Source organism: Bufo gargarizans, chromosome 1 (genome assembly GCF_014858855.1).
Source record: "Bufo gargarizans isolate SCDJY-AF-19 chromosome 1, ASM1485885v1, whole genome shotgun sequence".
Classification (NCBI taxonomy): Eukaryota; Metazoa; Chordata; class Amphibia; order Anura; family Bufonidae; genus Bufo; species Bufo gargarizans.
The window spans coordinates 677013328-677033551 of NC_058080.1; the positions used below are offsets into that span (position 1 = coordinate 677013328).

At 42.8% G+C, this 20224-nt stretch overlaps 1 protein-coding gene across 2 annotated transcripts in view; it reads right to left on the bottom strand.

Moving 5' to 3' along the window:
* Positions 1-1244: 1244 nt before the first annotated feature.
* NLN (neurolysin) overlaps positions 1245-20224 on the bottom strand; it is a 53428-nt gene continuing 34448 nt past the window's right edge. For both annotated transcript variants that reach the window (XM_044276143.1, XM_044276142.1), the window contains exons 10-13: positions 10288-10474; positions 7131-7259; positions 5445-5581; positions 1245-3500 (exon numbers count right to left, since the gene is read on the bottom strand). In XM_044276143.1, the coding sequence (XP_044132078.1) occupies positions 3369-3500; positions 5445-5581; positions 7131-7259; positions 10288-10474 (585 nt within the window). In that variant the 3' untranslated portion in view covers positions 1245-3368. The remainder of the gene's footprint in view (positions 3501-5444; positions 5582-7130; positions 7260-10287; positions 10475-20224) is intronic.

The window sequence follows — 20224 nt, forward strand, 5'->3', positions numbered from 1 at the left end:
TAGGGGGTGCTAGCAGGTAACAGCAATATCTATGAAGATATTTTGAAAAAAAAAAAGCAGTTGCAAAATTCTTATGTTTTTGCATTATCCAAAAGAGTATTTTAGTGGAAAGGGGCTTGTATGAATAAGTCCTTGGATTTCATATGAGCTTTCCGAGTATTATGGCTTCCAGGCAAGTGCACATGGCCGAAACAGTCCTAATACTTTCTGAGCATGAGGTGCCTAGACAGGTGGCATCTATGTGCTCCCAAGAAGGAGTGACGGGAATGTACACTGCACATTGGCCACCTCTATCAGTGAATCAGCCAGCTATGTCCCAGGGCAACAAAAAACAAGTGTCCACCATAGCAAAATAGGTATTTTTGGGTGACCTTGATCTTTTTTTTTTTTATAGGAATTGAAATTAAAAATCATTGCTGTGAATGGAATATACCCCTGTGAGGGTAAAGGGAAAACTTGAAGATCGAAATATGAGACTGTGAACCTCCACACACATGAAATATTACAAGATAATAAATGGTCACTCCAAATCAACCAGAATTGTAGTGGATCTCCACACTCTGGCTAATAGAGGTGGGGCCCAGGTCAGGATTTATTATATGAACATCCCTAGACGTCTAAGGGTTGCAATCTACCCCCACAACCATAACTATAGGTATGAGCGAGGTGCACACAAAACCTAAACCTTATCTATATACATGGAACTTTCTATTACAGTATATCAGACCTAAGATTCTTTGTGATTGTTCCTCACCTTCAGATCATATTAGGCTACTTTCACACTGGGGTTTTGGCTTTCCGTTTGCGAGATCCGTTCAGGGATCTCACGACTAGTGTTGAGCGAACTTGTGTTTTAAGTTCGAGTTCAGGTTATCAAAGTATCCCGTTATGGATTCTAAATTCCGTTATGGTCCGTGGTAGCGGAATCCATAACGGGATACTTCGATAACCCGAACTTTAGACGCCGAACTTAAAACACAAGTTCGCTCAAGACTACTCACAAGCGGTCCAAAACAGATCAGTTTTGCCCTAATGCATTCTGAATGGAAAAGGATCCGCTCAGAATGCATCAGTTTGCCTCTGTTCCGTCTCTATTCCGCTTTGCTTGCAGCATGTCCATCTGATGTAACTAAGCCAAACGGATCCGTTCTGACACACAATGCAAGTCAAAGGGGACGGATCTGTTTTCACTGACACAATAGAAAATGGATCCGTCCTCCATTGACTTTCAATGGTGTTCAAGATGGATCCGTCTTGGCTATGTTAAAGATAACACAAACCGATCCATTCTGAACAGATGCAGACGGTTGTATTATCTGAACGGATCAGTCCATGACGGATCCGCACAAAACACGAGTGTGAAAGTAGCTACTGTTGGCCTGCGTCCTGACGGAAGAGCTTTCACTAGAAATCAATCACTTGTATTTACTGAAAAGCTCTTGCAATGACAAAGATGGAGTTCTTTCAAGGGAGGCAGGAGAAACAAGAAAAACTCAACCCAATACATTGACCTAAAGGGTTGTCTTGTTTAGCATCGTCATCTGTGGAGGGCAGCTTTAAAGATTGCCTCGTTCCAAAAGACCCCTCAGGTTTGGTGCATTACATGATTTCAATGAGAACTGTGTGCCGCGTCCCTATTTCCCCTCTGGTAGTGCCGCAGGGAAATGAAAAACTTGCAAGAGGCCTTAGCCTACTTTCACACCTGCACGTTCCCTTTCCGCTATTAAGATCCGTCATAGGATCTCAATAGCGGGGGAAACCGCTTCCGTTTTGTCCCCATTCATTGTCCATGGGGACAAAACTGAACTGAAGGGAACGGAGTGTACCAGGATGCATTCCGTTCCGTTTCATTGTGTTCCCATGGCGCACACAACAGCGCAGCAAGCAGCGTTTTTAAGTGCGTCATGAGATGCAGGGCAAGACGGATCCCTCATGACTCACAATGCAAGTCAATGGAGACAGATCCGTTTTCTCTGATTGACTTAAAATGGTTTTAGAGATGGATCCGGCATGGGTATTTTAGAGATAAAACAACTGGACCTGTTTATAACGGATGCAGACGGTTGTATTATCAGTAACGTAAGCGCTTTTGCTGAACCATGACGGATCCAGCAAAAACGCAGGTGAGAAAGTAGCCTTACACAATCAATCACAATGTACCACTGATTATTATTAATACTAGATTTTTTCTATTTTATTATAAACATTGTTTGAAACATTTCTGGTGTTTTTATGTTGTTCAAAACAGAAAAATCCTAACAATATTCCAGTTTCCACATTAGCAACTAACACTCTCCCAATAAGCTAACATTTCCTGTGTTTTTTGCAGTTCACTTTTTCAGCTTTAGTGTGTAGACTGAGACATCACAGCAAAGCCATTTCAATATCACTAGATGATAGGGGATTTAGTGACAAATGATGGCTAATACGTACTGCTGGTGGTCTACATAAGGTGGGACAGAAACACTACATACGATATAAATCGATCAGGCTCCGTTTGGACCACCCTGCCACCTTCTGGTCTCTGTGGAAGGGGATCTACTCCACCTCTTCATAGAGACTGGATTTAGTCATTTCTGACCATTAAATTCCATTTACTTCATTTACCCACTGTCCCACTATGACAACTTGTACCTTATGTACAGGATAAGGGTCTGATCGGCAGGGGTCTGATCACTGGGGGCCCCACAGATTATGAGAACGTGCTTTACCGTTTTAATGGATCACCGGTTACTCATGCATACTGCCCCTATATTCAGCTTTATGGGCCAGCAAGAGATAGTTTTTTACGGAGGCCCCATAGAGTTGAATGTCTGCTGCTCCATTCAAACAGAGAGAACAGGCCACAATGGTCGGACCCCCACCAATTAGACACATCCCCTATCCTGTGGATATGGAATAAGTTGTACTAATGGGACAACCCCTTTCAATATTTTCAACATATGAATGTTTTGTGATAAGTTATCACCATTTCACAAACCTCAGGCAATTTCGGCATACATCTCAGATACATGCGAGAAAACGACCATGAACTTGATAAAAGCATGCTACATCTTATCAACAGTCTGCAAATGATATTTTCCTTTTGTGACCACAAGAACTTTTAGAAGAGTCACATAGAAATTGTCAAAGTCATGTCTCCCTGCTGGATTGTATGGCACGCAGTGGGGCAGTGAGTTTAGTTCTGTAGAAAATGAAAACCTGGTTGTTCTAACCTTCAGAAATGTCCTACCTAGACCGTGTGAAACTGTCGGAACTCAAGTGCTTGAAGACACATTTGGCATAATACTGCACCACATTTCTGCATGTTTTGGCACACTGTCAAAAAGGTCCATTAAAAAACTCAACAAGGAGGGTTTATATAGATTTTAGGGGCTCAGTCCTTTACTCAAGAGAAAAGCTTTTTGGTTTGGCTCACGACCTAGAAACTCTCGCAGTAACTGCATGCCATCTATGGAACCTCCGGGTTTTAGGATAAGGTTTCTGTAGTTCAATCCAACCTAAAGGAAAGAAAGAAAAACATGCAGTACGTTCTTAAAGAAGACTTTATGGACAGCTGTAGAGTGGAGAATGGTGGCAAACAATGAAGTGGTCTACAGGAGATCTCTGTTTTATGAGTGAATGACATCTATGCCCCAAAAATACATAGCATTAACGCTGCACATAACATGAAAGTTGGTCAAAATGGTCAATTTGCTCCGACATGCTCAGGCTGGATAATAAATGTGATGCAGGGATAGACACTTTTCTCTAGCTCCATACAACTATTGGTTGGCTTACTAAGAGACAGAATTGTACACCAGAATTGTGGTGCAATTTTTGCACAAAATGTTGCCTCTTTCCACAAAGCCTCACCCCCTCATCAGAAAAAAATGCACAAACCCTAGTTGCACCACACTGCGCCAATTTGTGCCACTTTTTAGCAAGATCTGAGGAACAGACAGATTAGTAAATCACCCTGTGTCTGCAGTCTGTGCAAGATTATCACTGGGAGGATGTCCCGATAGAAACCTACAGAGGCATTTACTAACCTATTTATGCCACTTCTGTGGCATAAGTAGGTTGCACGCCTTTGTGTGGCAAAACGTGCAAAATTTTCCCCTTCACCCCACTTTTAAGAATTGGTGAAAAAATGGGCATGCTGTGGGCAGGGACGGGCAGCGCTGCAGGCCAGCCACTTTATGAGAGGAATGCGCCTCTGCATAAATTTGGCCCATACTCCAGCAGCACATGGAGAATCCACTGTACGGGTCTTGGTAAATGTCCCTCCCTTGTGAGCATGTGTTTAATGGATGCCATCAATGCTTCTTTCAGATCACTGCTATTATTTCTGTTCTTCTGCTCCTGTAGTGGAAGTGTTGGCATATAACTGACCAGAATCTTTTATGGAGGCCTGGAACTGAGCCTCCAAAGCAGATGAGAACATGGGTTACTGTTACAGATAGGCACTTATGGTGTGGGAAAAAAAAAAAACTTAAAAAAATAAAAATAATTATGTACCTAGCGGTGTACGTTTTCACACTGGACAGCTCTGTATAGAATTGTTTAGTTTGTTGCTCTGTCGCCAGTAGTAAAAAAAGAAAAAAAACCTTTGGGATACTGCTAAATGGAGTCTAAAAGAACACTCTTCTGGTCTCTGGCAGTATAACAGGGGCCTATGGCTCCATTTAAAGTATGGACCAGGCGGTTTTCCAGTGCAAACGGTACATATACACTGCAGACATAGTGTGAGAAGAGTAAAAGTCCAGCAATACAGATAGCGAGCTTATACTAAGACGGGGTATCAATGTGTATCAACAGTTAGTCCAGCAAGAGTACCCTGTTTATTCATTAAGTAACTAAATTTAATAGGTAATAATATTACCTATTAAATTTAGTTACTTAATGAATAGTGTGAGAAGAGCCCTTACACTGCCTGTTCCCAGGATGCAGGATTTAGCTTTGAGATATTAAATATGATGCGTCTTACACTGTAACAAGACACCTACTTTAGATCTTTTTATTTTTGCTAAAAAGCCACAGAATAGTTATAGTATGTGCCTTCAAGCAGTGACTAGTGACCTTCGGACTTTCTATTATGTTTTGCTCGTTGTCTTCTTATAGCATGTTAAAATATGGAGGCGACTAATACAGAAAGATTGGCATGAATTTAGTTTCAGATCAAGTTGGAATTATGTTTTTACTTTTGAAAGCTACAAGGTGCGAATAAGACAATGTGTAAATTGCTCCTTTCTTTATATACTGTAATTTTTTATGTATCTAGGTTAATTGAGGCTCAACACAACTGTCAAAGGATTTGTAGTCACAACTAAGCACTTTGATGTTGCTGAAGAAGACTCAAGTCGGGTGTCACTGAAGAAAAAGCAGACCTTGTTTTGAAGGACGAGGAGTCTTTGTCTTTACTCCAAAGAGGAACTTCTGATAGGACCTGTTATATGACTTACCTCTGGGTTCATTATTCCTTTCTGTTTGAAGCAGCTATAAAAGATATCCATGGAGAAGACCTCACTCCACAGGTAGCCATAATACTGTCCATCATATCCGCCTGCTAGGTGACCAAAAGTAGCTGGCATGTTGGTACCTAAAGATACAAAGGAACCAGAAAAAACAAAAAAATTAGATCAGGACCATAGTGAATATACAAAAATATGGAATTTTCATCCTATAGCTATTCCTACCTACCATAAAATGTTCAGTTTTATCTGTTATGATGAGTAACATAAAAAATGCTTATTAAACCACTTCCAGACCACCCAATAGTAAATGAACCCCAATGACTTCAAAGGCCATGTACACCTTTGGGGGCAATTTTGTACTCATTTTGAGCTAAAAAAAAATTTTTTCATTGATCTTTATTAAAAATATGGAGCCTTTTTTTCTGTACAGGGCTGAGATGGCCTAATACAGGGATCTGAATTTTCTCTCTGCTCAGTTAGACTTCTTATCTCTGGTCTCTGACATTATAAACACTCATTATAGCTCAATCCTTATTTTACTGATAAGAATGTGGCTTAAAGAAGTGTTTATGACCTCTTTGTAAATGAGAGATAAGGGTTATTAGATGACAGGCAAAAAGTACCATTCACCCAGCTAGACAGTTAAACCTTTGTGACAGAACGGCTCAATATTTTTAATAAAGATCACCTGAAAAAAAGATTTTTAGCCCAAAATGAGTAAAAGGCAATCATAAAACAAATTTGCCTCTGAAAGTGTACATAGACTTTAAACATTAGTCCTCATATGACTTGGTGTTCTCTTGTAGGGGTGGATGCGGGGCAGTAAACAAGTGCTGACAATTTTCAACTCAATTGGTGATTGTTTAGTGTTCCTTTCACTTTAAATGAAGGACACAGTAATACCACATTGCGATTCAGTCCTATCAATGATCGGCAGGTAACTGCAGACCAAGGCACTAACGGGGTAAAACAACAGCAACAGAAAAATAATGGGGGCACAATTTGTAGGGAAAAAAAAAAAAAAGTTAAAGAAAGGAGGATGCACTTGAAAAATGTATTTTAGTCTCACTTTCTGCTATCAAAACAAAAAAATTGGAACAGAATGTGGAAAATAGACATACAGTACATTTGTTCTATTTTTCATAGTAACATAAAATGGCATGAAAATAAATCCCCATGTTATGCAGATAGAAAGAAGCAAAAATAATCTGGATAACCAAAACAACAATACTTGTGTAGCACATTAAAGGGGTATTCCAGTACAATGGCCATCTAATGGTTAAAAAATAAACTAGCTTATACTCATCTCACTGATCCCCTGGCACTAACATTCCAGTGTTGACTGGGTCCCAACTGCACCTTAACACAGCAGGAAATTGGCCAATAATTGGCGCAGAGATGATCCGCCTTAGCCAGCGATTGGCTGACCAACATTCCCAGTCATTTTCCGCTGTGTTGAGATGTCAGCGCAGTTGGGACCTAATCTCCATCAGAATGGCAGCGGCATTGCTGAGGTAAGTATAAGCTGGTTTATTATTTTTAACCATGTGATGGCCATTCAGCAGCTTTTTTTTTAGTACTGGAATACCCCTTTAACACGTTACACATGAAGGTACAATACTTTACCCACACTTTTCACGTATGAACAGGCAGGACTAGAAAGTCATAGAATACCTGGTGTAGCGGCTATGCCGAGAATTTCCTCTGAATACTTGGCATATTCGCTGGCTGTGTCAGCAGATGACTTTGTGTGGAGAGACTGGTCCAGTTTACTGAGAAGAATCTGACGAAGAATCAGAAGACCTGCAAGTGGTAACACAAAGCTTGATTGCACTGTCTATATGTATTTGGCTATTATGTTGGGGGCTCCCTCAGGGGTTTCCCTCTTTTTTTCATCACATCTGAAGGCATCTCTCTGCATGCAGAACATTTTTTGAGGTTAGAAATGCCAGAAACCTAAACAGAAACCTAGTGAGCTCCATTAAGGATGTCATATACTGTACATCATCCATTATAAAGTCTGCACACACCGTGTTCATTTCATACTGTAAATCAGTGTATGCATCAATTGTAACCATAGAGCACCAATCACCTGATGGATGCCAAATGAATGTCCATTAGGCCACCGCCAGTACAGCTGAAACTTTAACATTTTTTTGGGGATGTATAGGAAAGAGAAGTGCATTAGCTTTAGGCCTCTTGCACACTAACGTTTTTTTTTTCCCGTTTCCGTTCCTTTTTTTTACGTTCTGTATACGGAACCATTCATTTCAATGGATCCGCAAAAAAATGGAAGGTACTCCGTATGCCTCCCGTTTCCGTATTTCCGTTCCGTTCAAACCTAGAACATATCCTATTATTGTCTGCATAACGGACCAGGATAGTACTGTTCTATTAGAGGCCACACGGATGCATATTTGTTGCGGATCTGTTTTTTGCGGACCACAAAAAACTGAAAAAGCCATACGGTCGTGTGAAGGAGACCTTACTGTCACAAGACCTAAATATCTAAGGAGTAAAGTCTTGGGAGTCTTGCCATTGCTGTCCAACTTTTCCATCTCTTTAGGGGAAATATTGGGGTCACACGCTAGCCATGGAGATTCTTCTAACTTCTGAAACTTTTGGGTCATCAAAAGACTCCAGATCAATGCTGGAGTGACTTTCTATGGCTGCTCAATCATTTGGATTTCTAGACCACCAAAAGCAGCATGAAAAAATATGTACCTATATGAAAAATGGCACCCATTAGTGAAAATGTGCATTTAATCCAGCCCTCATTATTGGCATACTTCAAGACTATCAATCTAAAGTTTTAGAGCATATCCACAGGATATACCAGTAACACTGGGAGAGTCACTATGGGTGTATTTGTAGATCATAGATTAAATAACAGTATTCAATGTCAATCAGCTGCTTCTAAGCCTACCAGGGTAATGGACTTGCAGGGCAGAGATTTAATACTACCACTTTATAAAGCTTTGGTGTGGACTCATCTGGAATATGCAGTTCAGTTCTGGGCACCATAGAAATGATGCCCTGGAGCTGTAAAAAGTACAGAGGAGAGCGACTAAACTGATAAAGGGCATGGGGGGGGGCTTAGTTATGAGGAAAGAGTCAAAGTATTCAATTTATTTAGTCTTGAGAAGAAAAATAAGTAGAATAAGCCACGGCACTCCAAATGGATCCAATTAACGTTGCTGCACTAGGTGTAATAAAGAAGTTAATTGGATCCATTTGGAGTGCCGTGGCTTATTCTACTTATTTTTTGGCTATTACGGGAACCCTTGGACCAGGATTCAACGCTACGGGCACCACCACATATTGGAATTTCTGCAACAACAGTGAGTAGTGCTGGCCTATTTGCTATTTATTTAGTCTTGAGAAGAGACGTCTAAGGGATGACATGAATAACTTGTACAAAGATATAAATGGCCCGTACAAAAAATATGTGAAAAACTGTTCCAAGTAAAATCCCCTCTTCTCCGACTGGAGAAGAAAAAGTTCAGTCTCCAGAAGCGTCAAAGCTTCTTTACTGTAAGAAAGGTGAATCTGGAATAGACTTCCTCAGGACATGGTTACAGCAGGAACAGTGGACAGTCTAAAATAAGGGCTTAGATGAATTCTTAACATTAAATAACATTAAAGGGGTATTCCGGGCTTATCCACAGGATAAGGAATAATTATCATATCAGTGGGGGTCATACCGCTGTGACCCCCACTGATCACGAGAATGGGGGCCCAGTACCCCCAGCAGGTCCCTTGGTGCTCCCCTAAAATGACCAGAGCAGCTATCCACACATGTGCGTGGCCACTCCATTCATTTCTATGGGAGTTCCGGAGATAGCAGAGTACAGCGCTCGGCTATCTGAAAAACTCCCATACAAATGAAAGGAGCAGCCGTGCGCATGTGTGACAGGCTGCTCCTGTCATTTTAGGGGAGCAGCAATGGGCCTGCAAGGAGTACGGGGCCCCCATTCTCGAGATCCTGTGGATAGGGGATAACTTGTACCAACCAGAATACTTATTTAATGCTTATAAAAATGTCTGGAAATCTAGGTCTCACTCCCCTTTCCTAAAATTCACATCCCCACCTATCCCTTGGTTGTACTGTGTAACTATGTAATGGTTGATAGATGTGGATGTTGCCTCCGGGATGCGTACCTAACTCTAGAACTAAGGTCTCCAAACTGCTGCCCCATGGCCACTATGAATAGAGAGGTGGCTGTGTACGTGCACATCTCTTTAGTCACTTCTATGGGATTTCCAGAAATGTTGTTTGACAGGTTGGTATAAAGAGGGATTGAGAATAGAGCATATGAGATGATGAAACGTTCTAACATGCACTCTGAGCTCATTTTGTGAAATTATTTGCATAATCATTCTTAGAATACAAATGTACACCCACTGACAAAAAAAGGGCACCAAAGAGGAGTTGCTGTAATCGAAGGAAACTTTCTATGTGTGAATGTAATGACGATATAGGTAAGTGATTACAGTATTCCAGTGAAAGGGTAAGGTTATTGGGGAAAACTCTACAATTTGAAGGAGGCTCTAGTACCCCGTTAGGCTGCCTCTAGCCTGGATACAAGATGAGATATGGTTGGGCATGGAGGCATACCGGTTCTGTATGGTATCCTACGGCACATTTGCCCACAGATGTTACAGCTGGTAGGTTGTTGAAGATGGTGTCCCAGCTGGTCCAATAAATGCTCGATTGGTGATAAATCTGGTGAATGGGCAGCCAAGGAAGTGTTGCAATCTGGCGGAGACATTCCTGGAAAACCCTTGATGTGTGTAGGTGAGCACTGATGATGATATATTCTACATTTACCTGTGTTCGCCAGTCTGGACTCAATTAATCTATCCAGCAGGTCATCTGGTATTGGACTGCCATCTACATAATGTGCTGACATCCTCTGTAGAGCCTCTTTCTCCCACACCCAGTTCTCCAGCATCTGTGATGGCACCTCAACAAAATCAGTTTCGACATTTGTGCCACTAAATCGAGCAAATTTTGTCTGGAAGTAGAGAAAGATATATCATGTTATCAAAGAAACATCAGATAACCTAGTTTTATCATAAAGAGCTTGGCTCACAAGCAAGATGGGAGCATCTGCCTCAAATACAAATGGTGCTATAGGTGCAAATACAATCCTTACAGGGATCTACTTCCCCATTAAAGGGGTTCTTGGGGTTTTAATATTGATGTCCTATTCTCAGGATAGGTCATCCATATCAGATCGGCAGGTGTCCGACACCTGGCAACCCCACCGATCAGCTGTATGTCTCTCTTCTTGCTGCTGCTGCTGCTGCTGCTACGTCTATGTCTGAGATCCGATATTGATGCCCTATTCTGAGGATAGGTCATCAATATTCAAAGCCCGAAGAACCCCTTTAAATGATCCAGTACTTGCTATGGATAAACGTTACATCTTTAATTCATGTACGTGTCACAGATTAGCATTTTGATATTGTGCTCGTGTTCTCTTTTGCAGTCACTCAGCAGAGTGTCCTGAAACGTTCAGATCCGTCCACCGAGCGGAAGAAGTTACTGTGGTTTAATGACATAGAAAGAGGAACAAATACAGCGTTGTGAGGAGGTACAGTGATACCGAAATGAGTCACCGCACCATAATTGACTCCAGCATCTCAAGTGTCAGTTTATTAGTACATCATATGTCAGGAGAATGAAGGAGAATGATATCATCTCTACTCCAGCACATGGCCTTCGAAGAATGGAAATAAGAGTCCGGAATCAACATAAATTAGCCACAAACGGACTACAAAAACATGATACAAGAAATGCCATATGGGAGTCATTTACTAACCTTTGTATTTTTATTAATAAATGTACTTTTATTGATCTAAGGTCCCTTTCATGGTTTTCATACCACGTGGCAACCACTGCTGCTAAAACACAGACGGCCATGGTGCTGTACCTGTGGGTTGGTGGGGCCCAGTGCCAAGGCAGCTCAGTCTGACAGCAGGGGTGCTGTTGGGCTGCTCTGTCTCGCTGTCTATGGGTGCTGTGTTGTGGCAGCAGTGGTTGCCACGTGGTGCTGCACCAAATTAGAGTAGGTCCCACTCGAAAGAAGCAACCTTGACGTGGTCAGTGTGCTGATGCACTTCGATCAAAATGTATACAAATGGCCTTGTGTACAGTTAATGGATTATGGCATTGTATACCAGCAATTATGCTGAGAAGCAATAGATCAATGCAGAGTGTGTGGATGTGCGATCCAAGAGTCTCCTTTTTTTTTGGACTGTTTTTCTTTTGTTGATCTGATTCTCTGTTCCCAAGTTATGATACTCTGTCTTAAAATGTAAATTAGGCCTTTGGTGCAATTAGGGCATCACCATTGCTCTTGTTGCACCCAAGCCCCACTCATTTCTGTGACCAGCCCCCACCCCCCTTTCTTTGATTGACAGGTCCAGGCAGTGGCAAAAAGTAATTTTTGCATTGTTTTGTGCTATTATTGTGCAAAAGTAGCACAAAAAAAAAAATATATGTTTGGTATCTTTGTAATTATACCAACCCATAGAATAAAAGTAACGTGTTAGTTATGCTGTACAATGAACAGCACAACTTTTTAAACATCAATGACTGAATGCCTGTTTTTTTTTTTTTTTAAGAGTTAATAAATAAGATTCGATTTTAAGTTAGATTTATTTCTTATTTTCCTCCTCCAAAACCTAGATACATCTTACAGGGCAAAAAGTACGCCTGTGGGGGTCAAAACACTCACTACACCCCTTGCTAAATTCTTTGAGGGCTGTAGTTTCTGTAGAGTGAAGTACCTATTAAAAAAATAAAATATATATTATTACGTATACCTGCTGGGAAGAGGAGCAGCTTGGGCAACTGGACAAATAGAACATCAAAGGCAGAGGAGCTCAGCGGCCCCACAATAAAGAGAAAGCGAGAGCAACCCCTGGACAATAAGCAAGACCCCCTCAACCCCTGGACAACTAGCATAATACTGGGCTAAGGAGATTAACTCTATATTAATAACCCTTTTCCTGCCTCCTACTTCACCATAGACCCTGCATCAGGATTAACCCCTTTCCCGCCTAAGGTTAACCCATTACATTAACCCTTTCCCTGCCTAAATCCTCCAAGCCCTACACCAAGGATTAACCCTTTCCCTGCACCTGCCACGGTTGACCCTTCCCTTTCTAAGATCCATCATATGATCTTTTACCATGGTGATGGATCATGTGTTGGATCATGTGATGACCGGAGTGACGTCACCACAGGTCCTGTTACTGCAGACAGCTAAGATAAAGACAGAAGGATGCCGGCTACGCGAGCAAATGGATTAAGGTGAGTTAATTTATTTATTTATTTATTTTAACCCCTCCAGCGCTATTGTACTATGCATTCTGTATTCAGAATGCTATTATTTTCCCTTATAACCATGTTATAAGGGAAAATAATAATGATCATGTCTCCATCCCGATCGTCTCCTAGCAACCGTGCGTGAAAATCGCACCGCATCCGCACTTGCTTGCAGATGCTTGCGATTTTCACGCAACCCCATTCACTTCTATGGGGCCTGCGTTGCACAAAGAGGAGCATGCTGCGATTTTCACGCATCGCACAAGTGATGCGTGAAAATCACCGCTCATGTGAACAGCCCCATAGAAATTAATGGGTCGGTATTCAGTGCGGGTGCAATGCGTTCAACTCACGCATCGCATCCGCGCGGAATACTCGCCCGTGTGAAAGGGGCCTTAGTGTTAGGTGGGGCCGGTGTGTGTTTAGGTAACCGTATATTGCGCGGGTGTAGTGATATTTAGAGGGTGTGGGTTTCTATAGTGTTGATTGTATGTGTGTATATATTTATATATTATATCAACTGCATATGGTGAGAGTGTGTGTGTGTATATATATATATATATATATATATATATATATATTTATATATATGGGGTGCAGCGAAATGAAAATTCTGGTCCGAAACCGAAAATTCAGGATACCCCTTGACCGAAACTGCCTTTTTGCCCAAATACTTTTAAAATACTTTTTTTTAAATGATTTTATTAATAATTCTTTTTCATGAATTTAATAAATCATATTACCCACCCACCCCATAACAGTGCCATCCACAGACCCCCCCACCCCATAACAGTGCCATCCACAGACCCCCACCCACCCCATAACAGTGCCATCCACAGACCCCCACCCACCCCATAACAGTGCCATCCACAGACCCCCCCCCCCCCCATTGCCGCTCCAGTACAGACTAGTTATAAAATGTGTACAATTAATAAAAATAGCGGGGAGGGACTGGGAGGAGGAGCTGGGGGCCGCTGCGTTCACTTTGCTCCGGCCCCCAGCTCCAGTAGTTATAAAATGTGTACAATTAATAAGGATTCTATTCATGAGGCCCCCTCTGCAGTAGAACATTCAATACAGCCACATCCTACTCACAGGGCTGTTATCTTAATGCTGGCCGGCCGGGCAGACGAGCGGCAGCGTCACGACTGACGTCACATGCCTGCGCCGCCTCCTTCATTTAGAAAGTAGGCCGGGCACATGACGTCAGTCGTGACGCTGCCGCTCGTCTGCCCGGCCGGCCAGCATTAAGATAACAGCCCTGTGAGTAGGATGTGGCTATATTGAATGTTCTACTGCAGAGGGGGCCTCATGAATAGAATCCTTATTAGGCTACTTTCACACTAGCGTTCGGGCGGATCCGTTCTGAACGGATCCGCTCATAATAATGCAGACGGAGGCTCCGTTCAGAACGGATCCGTCTGCATTAAAATGGCAAAAAAAAAGCTAAGTGTGAAAATAGCCTCGGACGGATCCGTCCAGACTTTCAATGTAAAGTCAATAGGGGACGGATCCGCTTGAAGATTGAGCCACATTGTGGCATCTTCAAACGGATCCGTCCCCATTGACTTACATTGTAAGTCTGGACGGATCCGCACGCCTCCGCACGGCCAGGCGGACACCCGAACGCTGCAAGCAGCGTTCAGCTGTCCGCCTGTCCGTGCGGAGGCGAGCGGAGCGGAGGCTGAACGCCGCCAGACTGATGCAGTCTGAGCGGATCCGCTCCATTCAGACTGCATCAGGGCTGGACGGCTGCGTTCGGGTCCGCTCGTGAGCCCCTTCAAACGGAGCTCACGAGCGGACAGCCGAACGCTAGTGTGAAAGTAGCCTTAATTGTACACATTTTATAACTACTGGAGCTGGGGGCCGGAGCACAGTGAACGCAGCGGCCCCCAGCTCCTCCTCCCAGTCCCTCCCCGCTATTTTCTGCCGATATGTATCAATATCGGCCGAAATGGATTAGGTGCATTTTCGGCCGCCGGAATTTCGGTGCACCCCTAATATATATATATATATATTTATACACACACACACGTAATACAATATTTGTACCTGAAGACTTTGTAGCGTTCAATAAATATATTTTATTAGTACACAGGGAGTCTTCATCTAAATACACACAACAGGTCGTTAGGGAACAGAACGTCAATAGAGAGGCGGAATAAAACCAAATCCTTCTACAGTTTCCAAAATGGGGTTGCATTTGGGGCGTTTCCACTGTAGGTGTACCTCAGGATCTCTTTAGATGCAACATGATACCCAAAAACCACTCTAGCAAAATCTTCCCTTCATAAACCATACTGTGTCCTTCCCTTCCGAGTCCTGCAATGTGAACATACTATACAGCAGTTTACAACCTTATCTGGGGTGTTACTGTATTCAGGGAAAAATGCTTAATAAATTGTGAAGTGCTTTTTCTCCTGTTACCCTTTGTGGAAATGAAAAATTTGGGGATCAAACAATTATTTTTTTGGGAATAAATACAATTTTTATTTTCACAGGTAAGTATCTCTAAAAATTCTATGAAACACCTGTGGGGTCAAAGCGCTCACTACACCTCTCGATAAATTTCCTAAGGGGTGTAGCTTCCAAAATGATTCCTGCAAAATCTTCCCTCCAAAAACTATATGGTGCTCATTCCCTTCTGAATTCTGCCATGTGCCCATACAGCAGTTTACGACTACATATGGGAGCTTTCGGTAAACTGCAGAATCAGCGTAATCAATATATCGGTTTGTTTTGCAGTTAAGCCTTGCTGAGTTAAAGAAAATATGGATTAAAATAAAAAGTGCACAAAAAAATTACATTTTTTTATTTCATCACCATTTTGCTTTAACTCCTGTGGAATACCTAAAGGGTTAACAATGTTTCTAAAATCCGTTTTGAATAACACGAGGGGTGCAATTTCTAAAATGGGTTCGTTTATGTGTGGTTATATTATGTAAGCCCCTTAAGGCTACTTTCACACTAGCGTTCAGTACGGATCCGTCTGCATTATTTTTAGCATAGAACAGCTAAGTGTGAAAATAGCCTAGTACGGATCAGTCCAGACTTTCAATGTAAAGTCAATGGGGGACGGATCCGCTTGAAGATTGAGCCACATTGTGGCATCTTCAAACGGATCCGTCCCCATTGACTTACATTGAAAGTCTGGACGGATCCGCACGGATCCGCACGGCCAGGCGGACACCCGAACGCTGCAAGCAGCGTTCAGCTGTCCGCCTGTCCGTGCGGAGGCGAGCGGAGCGGAGGCTGAACGCCGCCAGACTGATGCAGTCTGAGCGGATCCGCTCCATTCAGACTGCATCAGGGCTGGACGGCTGCGTTCGGGTCCGCTCGTGAGCTCCTTCAAACGGAGCTCACGAGCGGACACCCGAACGCTAGTGTGAAAGTAGCCTAATTTCACACTTAATTGGTCTTTAAAAAAATATCCTAAAAAATAAATGACATTTACAAAATGATTGAACATAAATTACACATATAGTGAATGTTAATTAATAACTATTTTGAGAAGCATCACTGTCTTAAAAGCATAAAAATTGTAATTTAGAAAACTGCAAATTTTTTAAAATTTTCTGTAAATTATTATTTTTTATATATAAATAAAAGGTACCACTAACATGAAGTACAATATGTCACAAAATAAACAATCTCAGAATCACCTGGATAAGGGTTCTTTCACACTAGCGTTGTTCGGATCCGGAACTGTCTGCCGGATCCAGCAAACCGTATGCAAACGGAAATATGTTTTTTCCGGATCTGGCATCGTCCGGAATAACGGATCCAGTATAATTTTTTTTTTCAAAGATCAAAAGCAAAAATAGCTCCTCCTATGTCCTGCTGCATGCACACACCGGAAAACCAGATTTGGCAACGCGGCAATTTCCGGAACACTTGATACCGGATCCGGCATCAATACATATCTATGGAAATTAATGCCGGCAAGTGCGGTAGTGTTCCGGGATTTTGGCCGGAAAAAAACGGTACAAGGGACGGAACGGAAGACATCCTGATGCATACTGAACGTATTGCTTTCCATTCAGAACAGTGGCGTGCCTAGGGAGAAAGTACCCATCCCCCCCGCCGAAACCATAAGAAACTTTATTTTTACATTTAAATATACGGAAATATTATTATTTTTTTATCGCTAGTAAACAGAAAATTGCTCGTAAATGAAAATTTAAAGGGAATCTGTCACCATGAAAATACAATGTAAGGCTACTTTCACACTTGGGTTCGGGGCTCCGCTTGTGAGTTCCGTTTGAAGGGGCTCACAAGCGGCCCCGAACGGATCCGTCCAGCCCTAATGCATTCTAAGTGGATGCGGATCCGGTCAGAATGCATCAGTCTGGCACCGTTTGTCCTCCGCTCCGCTCAGCAGGCGGACACCTGAACGCTGCTTGCAGCGTTCGGATGTCCGCCTGGCCGTGCGGAGGCAAACGGATCCGTCCAGACTTACAATGTAAGTCAATGGGGACGGATCCGTTTGAAGTTGACACAATATGGCTCAATTTTCAAACGGATCCGTCCCCCATTGACTTTCAATGTAAAGTCAAAACGGATCCGTTTGCACTATCATGAACAAAAAAAAATATATATATATATTTTTTTTTGTTCATGGTAATGCAAACGGATCCGTTCTGAACGGATCTAAGCGTTTGCATTATAGGTGCGGATCCGTCTGTGCAGATACCAGACGGATCCGCACCTAAACGCAGGTGTGAAAATAGCATAAGCTTGGTATTACATGGTAATGGATCATGTGATGGACCATGTGATGAGCGCAGTGACGTCACCAAAAGGTCCTTTTCCTCCCAGGTCATCAAAGAAGAAGACAGAAGAGAAGCCTGACAGCGCGGACAAGTGGATGAGGTGAGTTACATAATTATTATTTTTTACCCCTCCATTCCTATTTTACTAAGCATTCTGTATTAAGAATGCTATTATTTTCCCTTATAACCATGGTATAAGGGAAAATAACTAAATCTACACAACACCTAACCCTAACTTCTGTGAAGAAGTCCGGGTTTAGGTCTGGGTACCAAACATGCCGATTTTTCTCACACGCGTGCAAAACACTTTAAACAGCTTTGCACTCGCGGGGAAAAATCATGCATTTTTCCGCAACGCACCCGCATCTTTTCCCGCACGTCACCCGCAACGTCTAGTCTGCTGCCTCTTGCCTGCACACTGTTCTGCCACAGTGCCACTGTGACTGTCTGCACCACTCCTAACTGCCACACACCAAAGTGCCACTGTAACTGTCTGCACCACTCCTGCCACACACCACAGTGCCACTGTGACTGTCTGCACCACTCCTAACTGCCACACACCAAAGTGCCACTGTGACTGTCTGCACCACACCACAGTGCCACTGTGACTGTCTGCACCACTCCTAACTGCCACACACCAAAGTGCCACTGTGACTGTCTGCACCACTCCTAACTGCCACACACCAAAGTGCCACTGTGACTGTCTGCACCACTCCTAACTGCCACACACCAAAGTGCCACTGTGACTGTCTGCACCACTCCTAACTGCCACACACCACAGTGCCACTGTGACTGTCTGCACCACACCACAGTGCCACTGTGACTGTCTGCACCACTCCTAACTGCCACACACCAAAGTGCCACTGTGACTGTCTGCACCACTCCTAACTGCCACACACCAAAGTGCCACTGTGACTGTCTGCACCACTCCTAACTGCCACACACCAAAGTGCCACTGTGACTGTCTGCACCACTCCTAACTGCCACACACCACAGTGCCACTGTGACTGTCTGCACCACTCCTAACTGCCACACACCAAAGTGCCACTGTGACTGTCTGCACCACTCCTAACTGCCACACACCACAGTGCTTTTTGCAGGCTCGGCGGCAGTGTATCTGCAGACACACACTGACGCACACAACACTGGTGAGGCAGTCACTTCACTAGAAGGCACAGGACGCACAGCACAGCCGTTTTCTTGCTCAGGAGCACTGGAGCAAGCGGCTACAAGGAAGATGGGAGGTTTTCCCACCTGAAAGGTTGAGCGCTGGCGAGCATACAAGTGAGATAGGCATGAGCGCTTTCCCTGGCTTATCAGAGCGCGCACCAGGGGCGGATTAAGTATATCATAGGCCGGGGCTGTTTACCCATCTTGGGCCTCCTCTGTCCATTTACCCCGACCGTCCCCTCTTTCGCGTTGTGCCCCATGTTTATTTTTTCTGGTAAATATTAAAGAAAACGATGCCACATATATAGTGTTGTTGCCCATTACCCCGGTAAACATTTTGGGGGCAGTGTATGAAGCGATTTTAGAGGGCGGCTATCGTCATTGCTGACCCTAAACTATATAATCAATGCAATTAATCAATAAAAATAATACACTATACATAGTGTATAGTGTACAACAGTCCACAGTATACAGAGTAATACCCCACATTATACAGCATATAACATCGCCCAGTATACAGTACCCCATAGTATACAATACACAGTATACAGCACCCCACAGTATGCAGTATAGCACCCTATAGTATACAGCACCCTACACTATACAGTAGCTTACAGTATATTAGCATAACAGCCCCTGTCACCTTTTCCTGATGTAATCTTCACAAAAAATAAATAGATAGATAGATAGATAGATAGATAGATAGATAGATAGATAGAGAGAAAGGACCTTTGACTACGTCGTAGCCATGTGACCAGTAAAATCGATATGTTACTGGTCATATGGTGATGATGTCATCAAAGGTTCTGTATAGCTGACACCCGGGGCGGACTGCCCCCTCCTAGGCACGCCACTGATTCAGAATGCATTAGAACAAAACTGAAGCTTTTTTTTTGTCCGGTATTCAGACTCTTTACCAGATCTCAATACCGGAAAACAATAACACCACTGTGAAAGTACCCTAAGTGAAAAAATGTTTTATACATTTTTCAGGATTTTATTTCTGTGCATACCATAATTGATGGAAATAAAATTGTGCAACACATTAAAGGGGTTTACCTGGTGGTAGTAGGGTCCCAATCCTTTCTTGACACACAGAAAATGCCTGCTCAGCCAATCACTGGCTGATGCAGGTTAACACTGTGTCCTGCGTGTCGAGACAGAAGCAGAAAGTAGAGCAGCCAGAACCTGGTCAGCATCGGAACAGCAGTAATGGGGACGTACGTTTAAAAAAAAAAAAAAAAAAAAAAAAAAAAAAAAAAACACTCTGATCCCTTTGCCACCATTTTTTGCGCTGGAATTTCCATATTATGTACACTCTTTTTCTTCACAGTTTTGTGGGGTACCATGGTTGACCTATTAACCTTAACTTTTCTAGGACACTGCAGTTTGACAAGTCTATACCCTATACCTTAAAGGGTTTTTCCCGATAATTTAATACTTATGACCTATCCTGAGAGGATAGGTCATCAGTATCTGATCCTGGG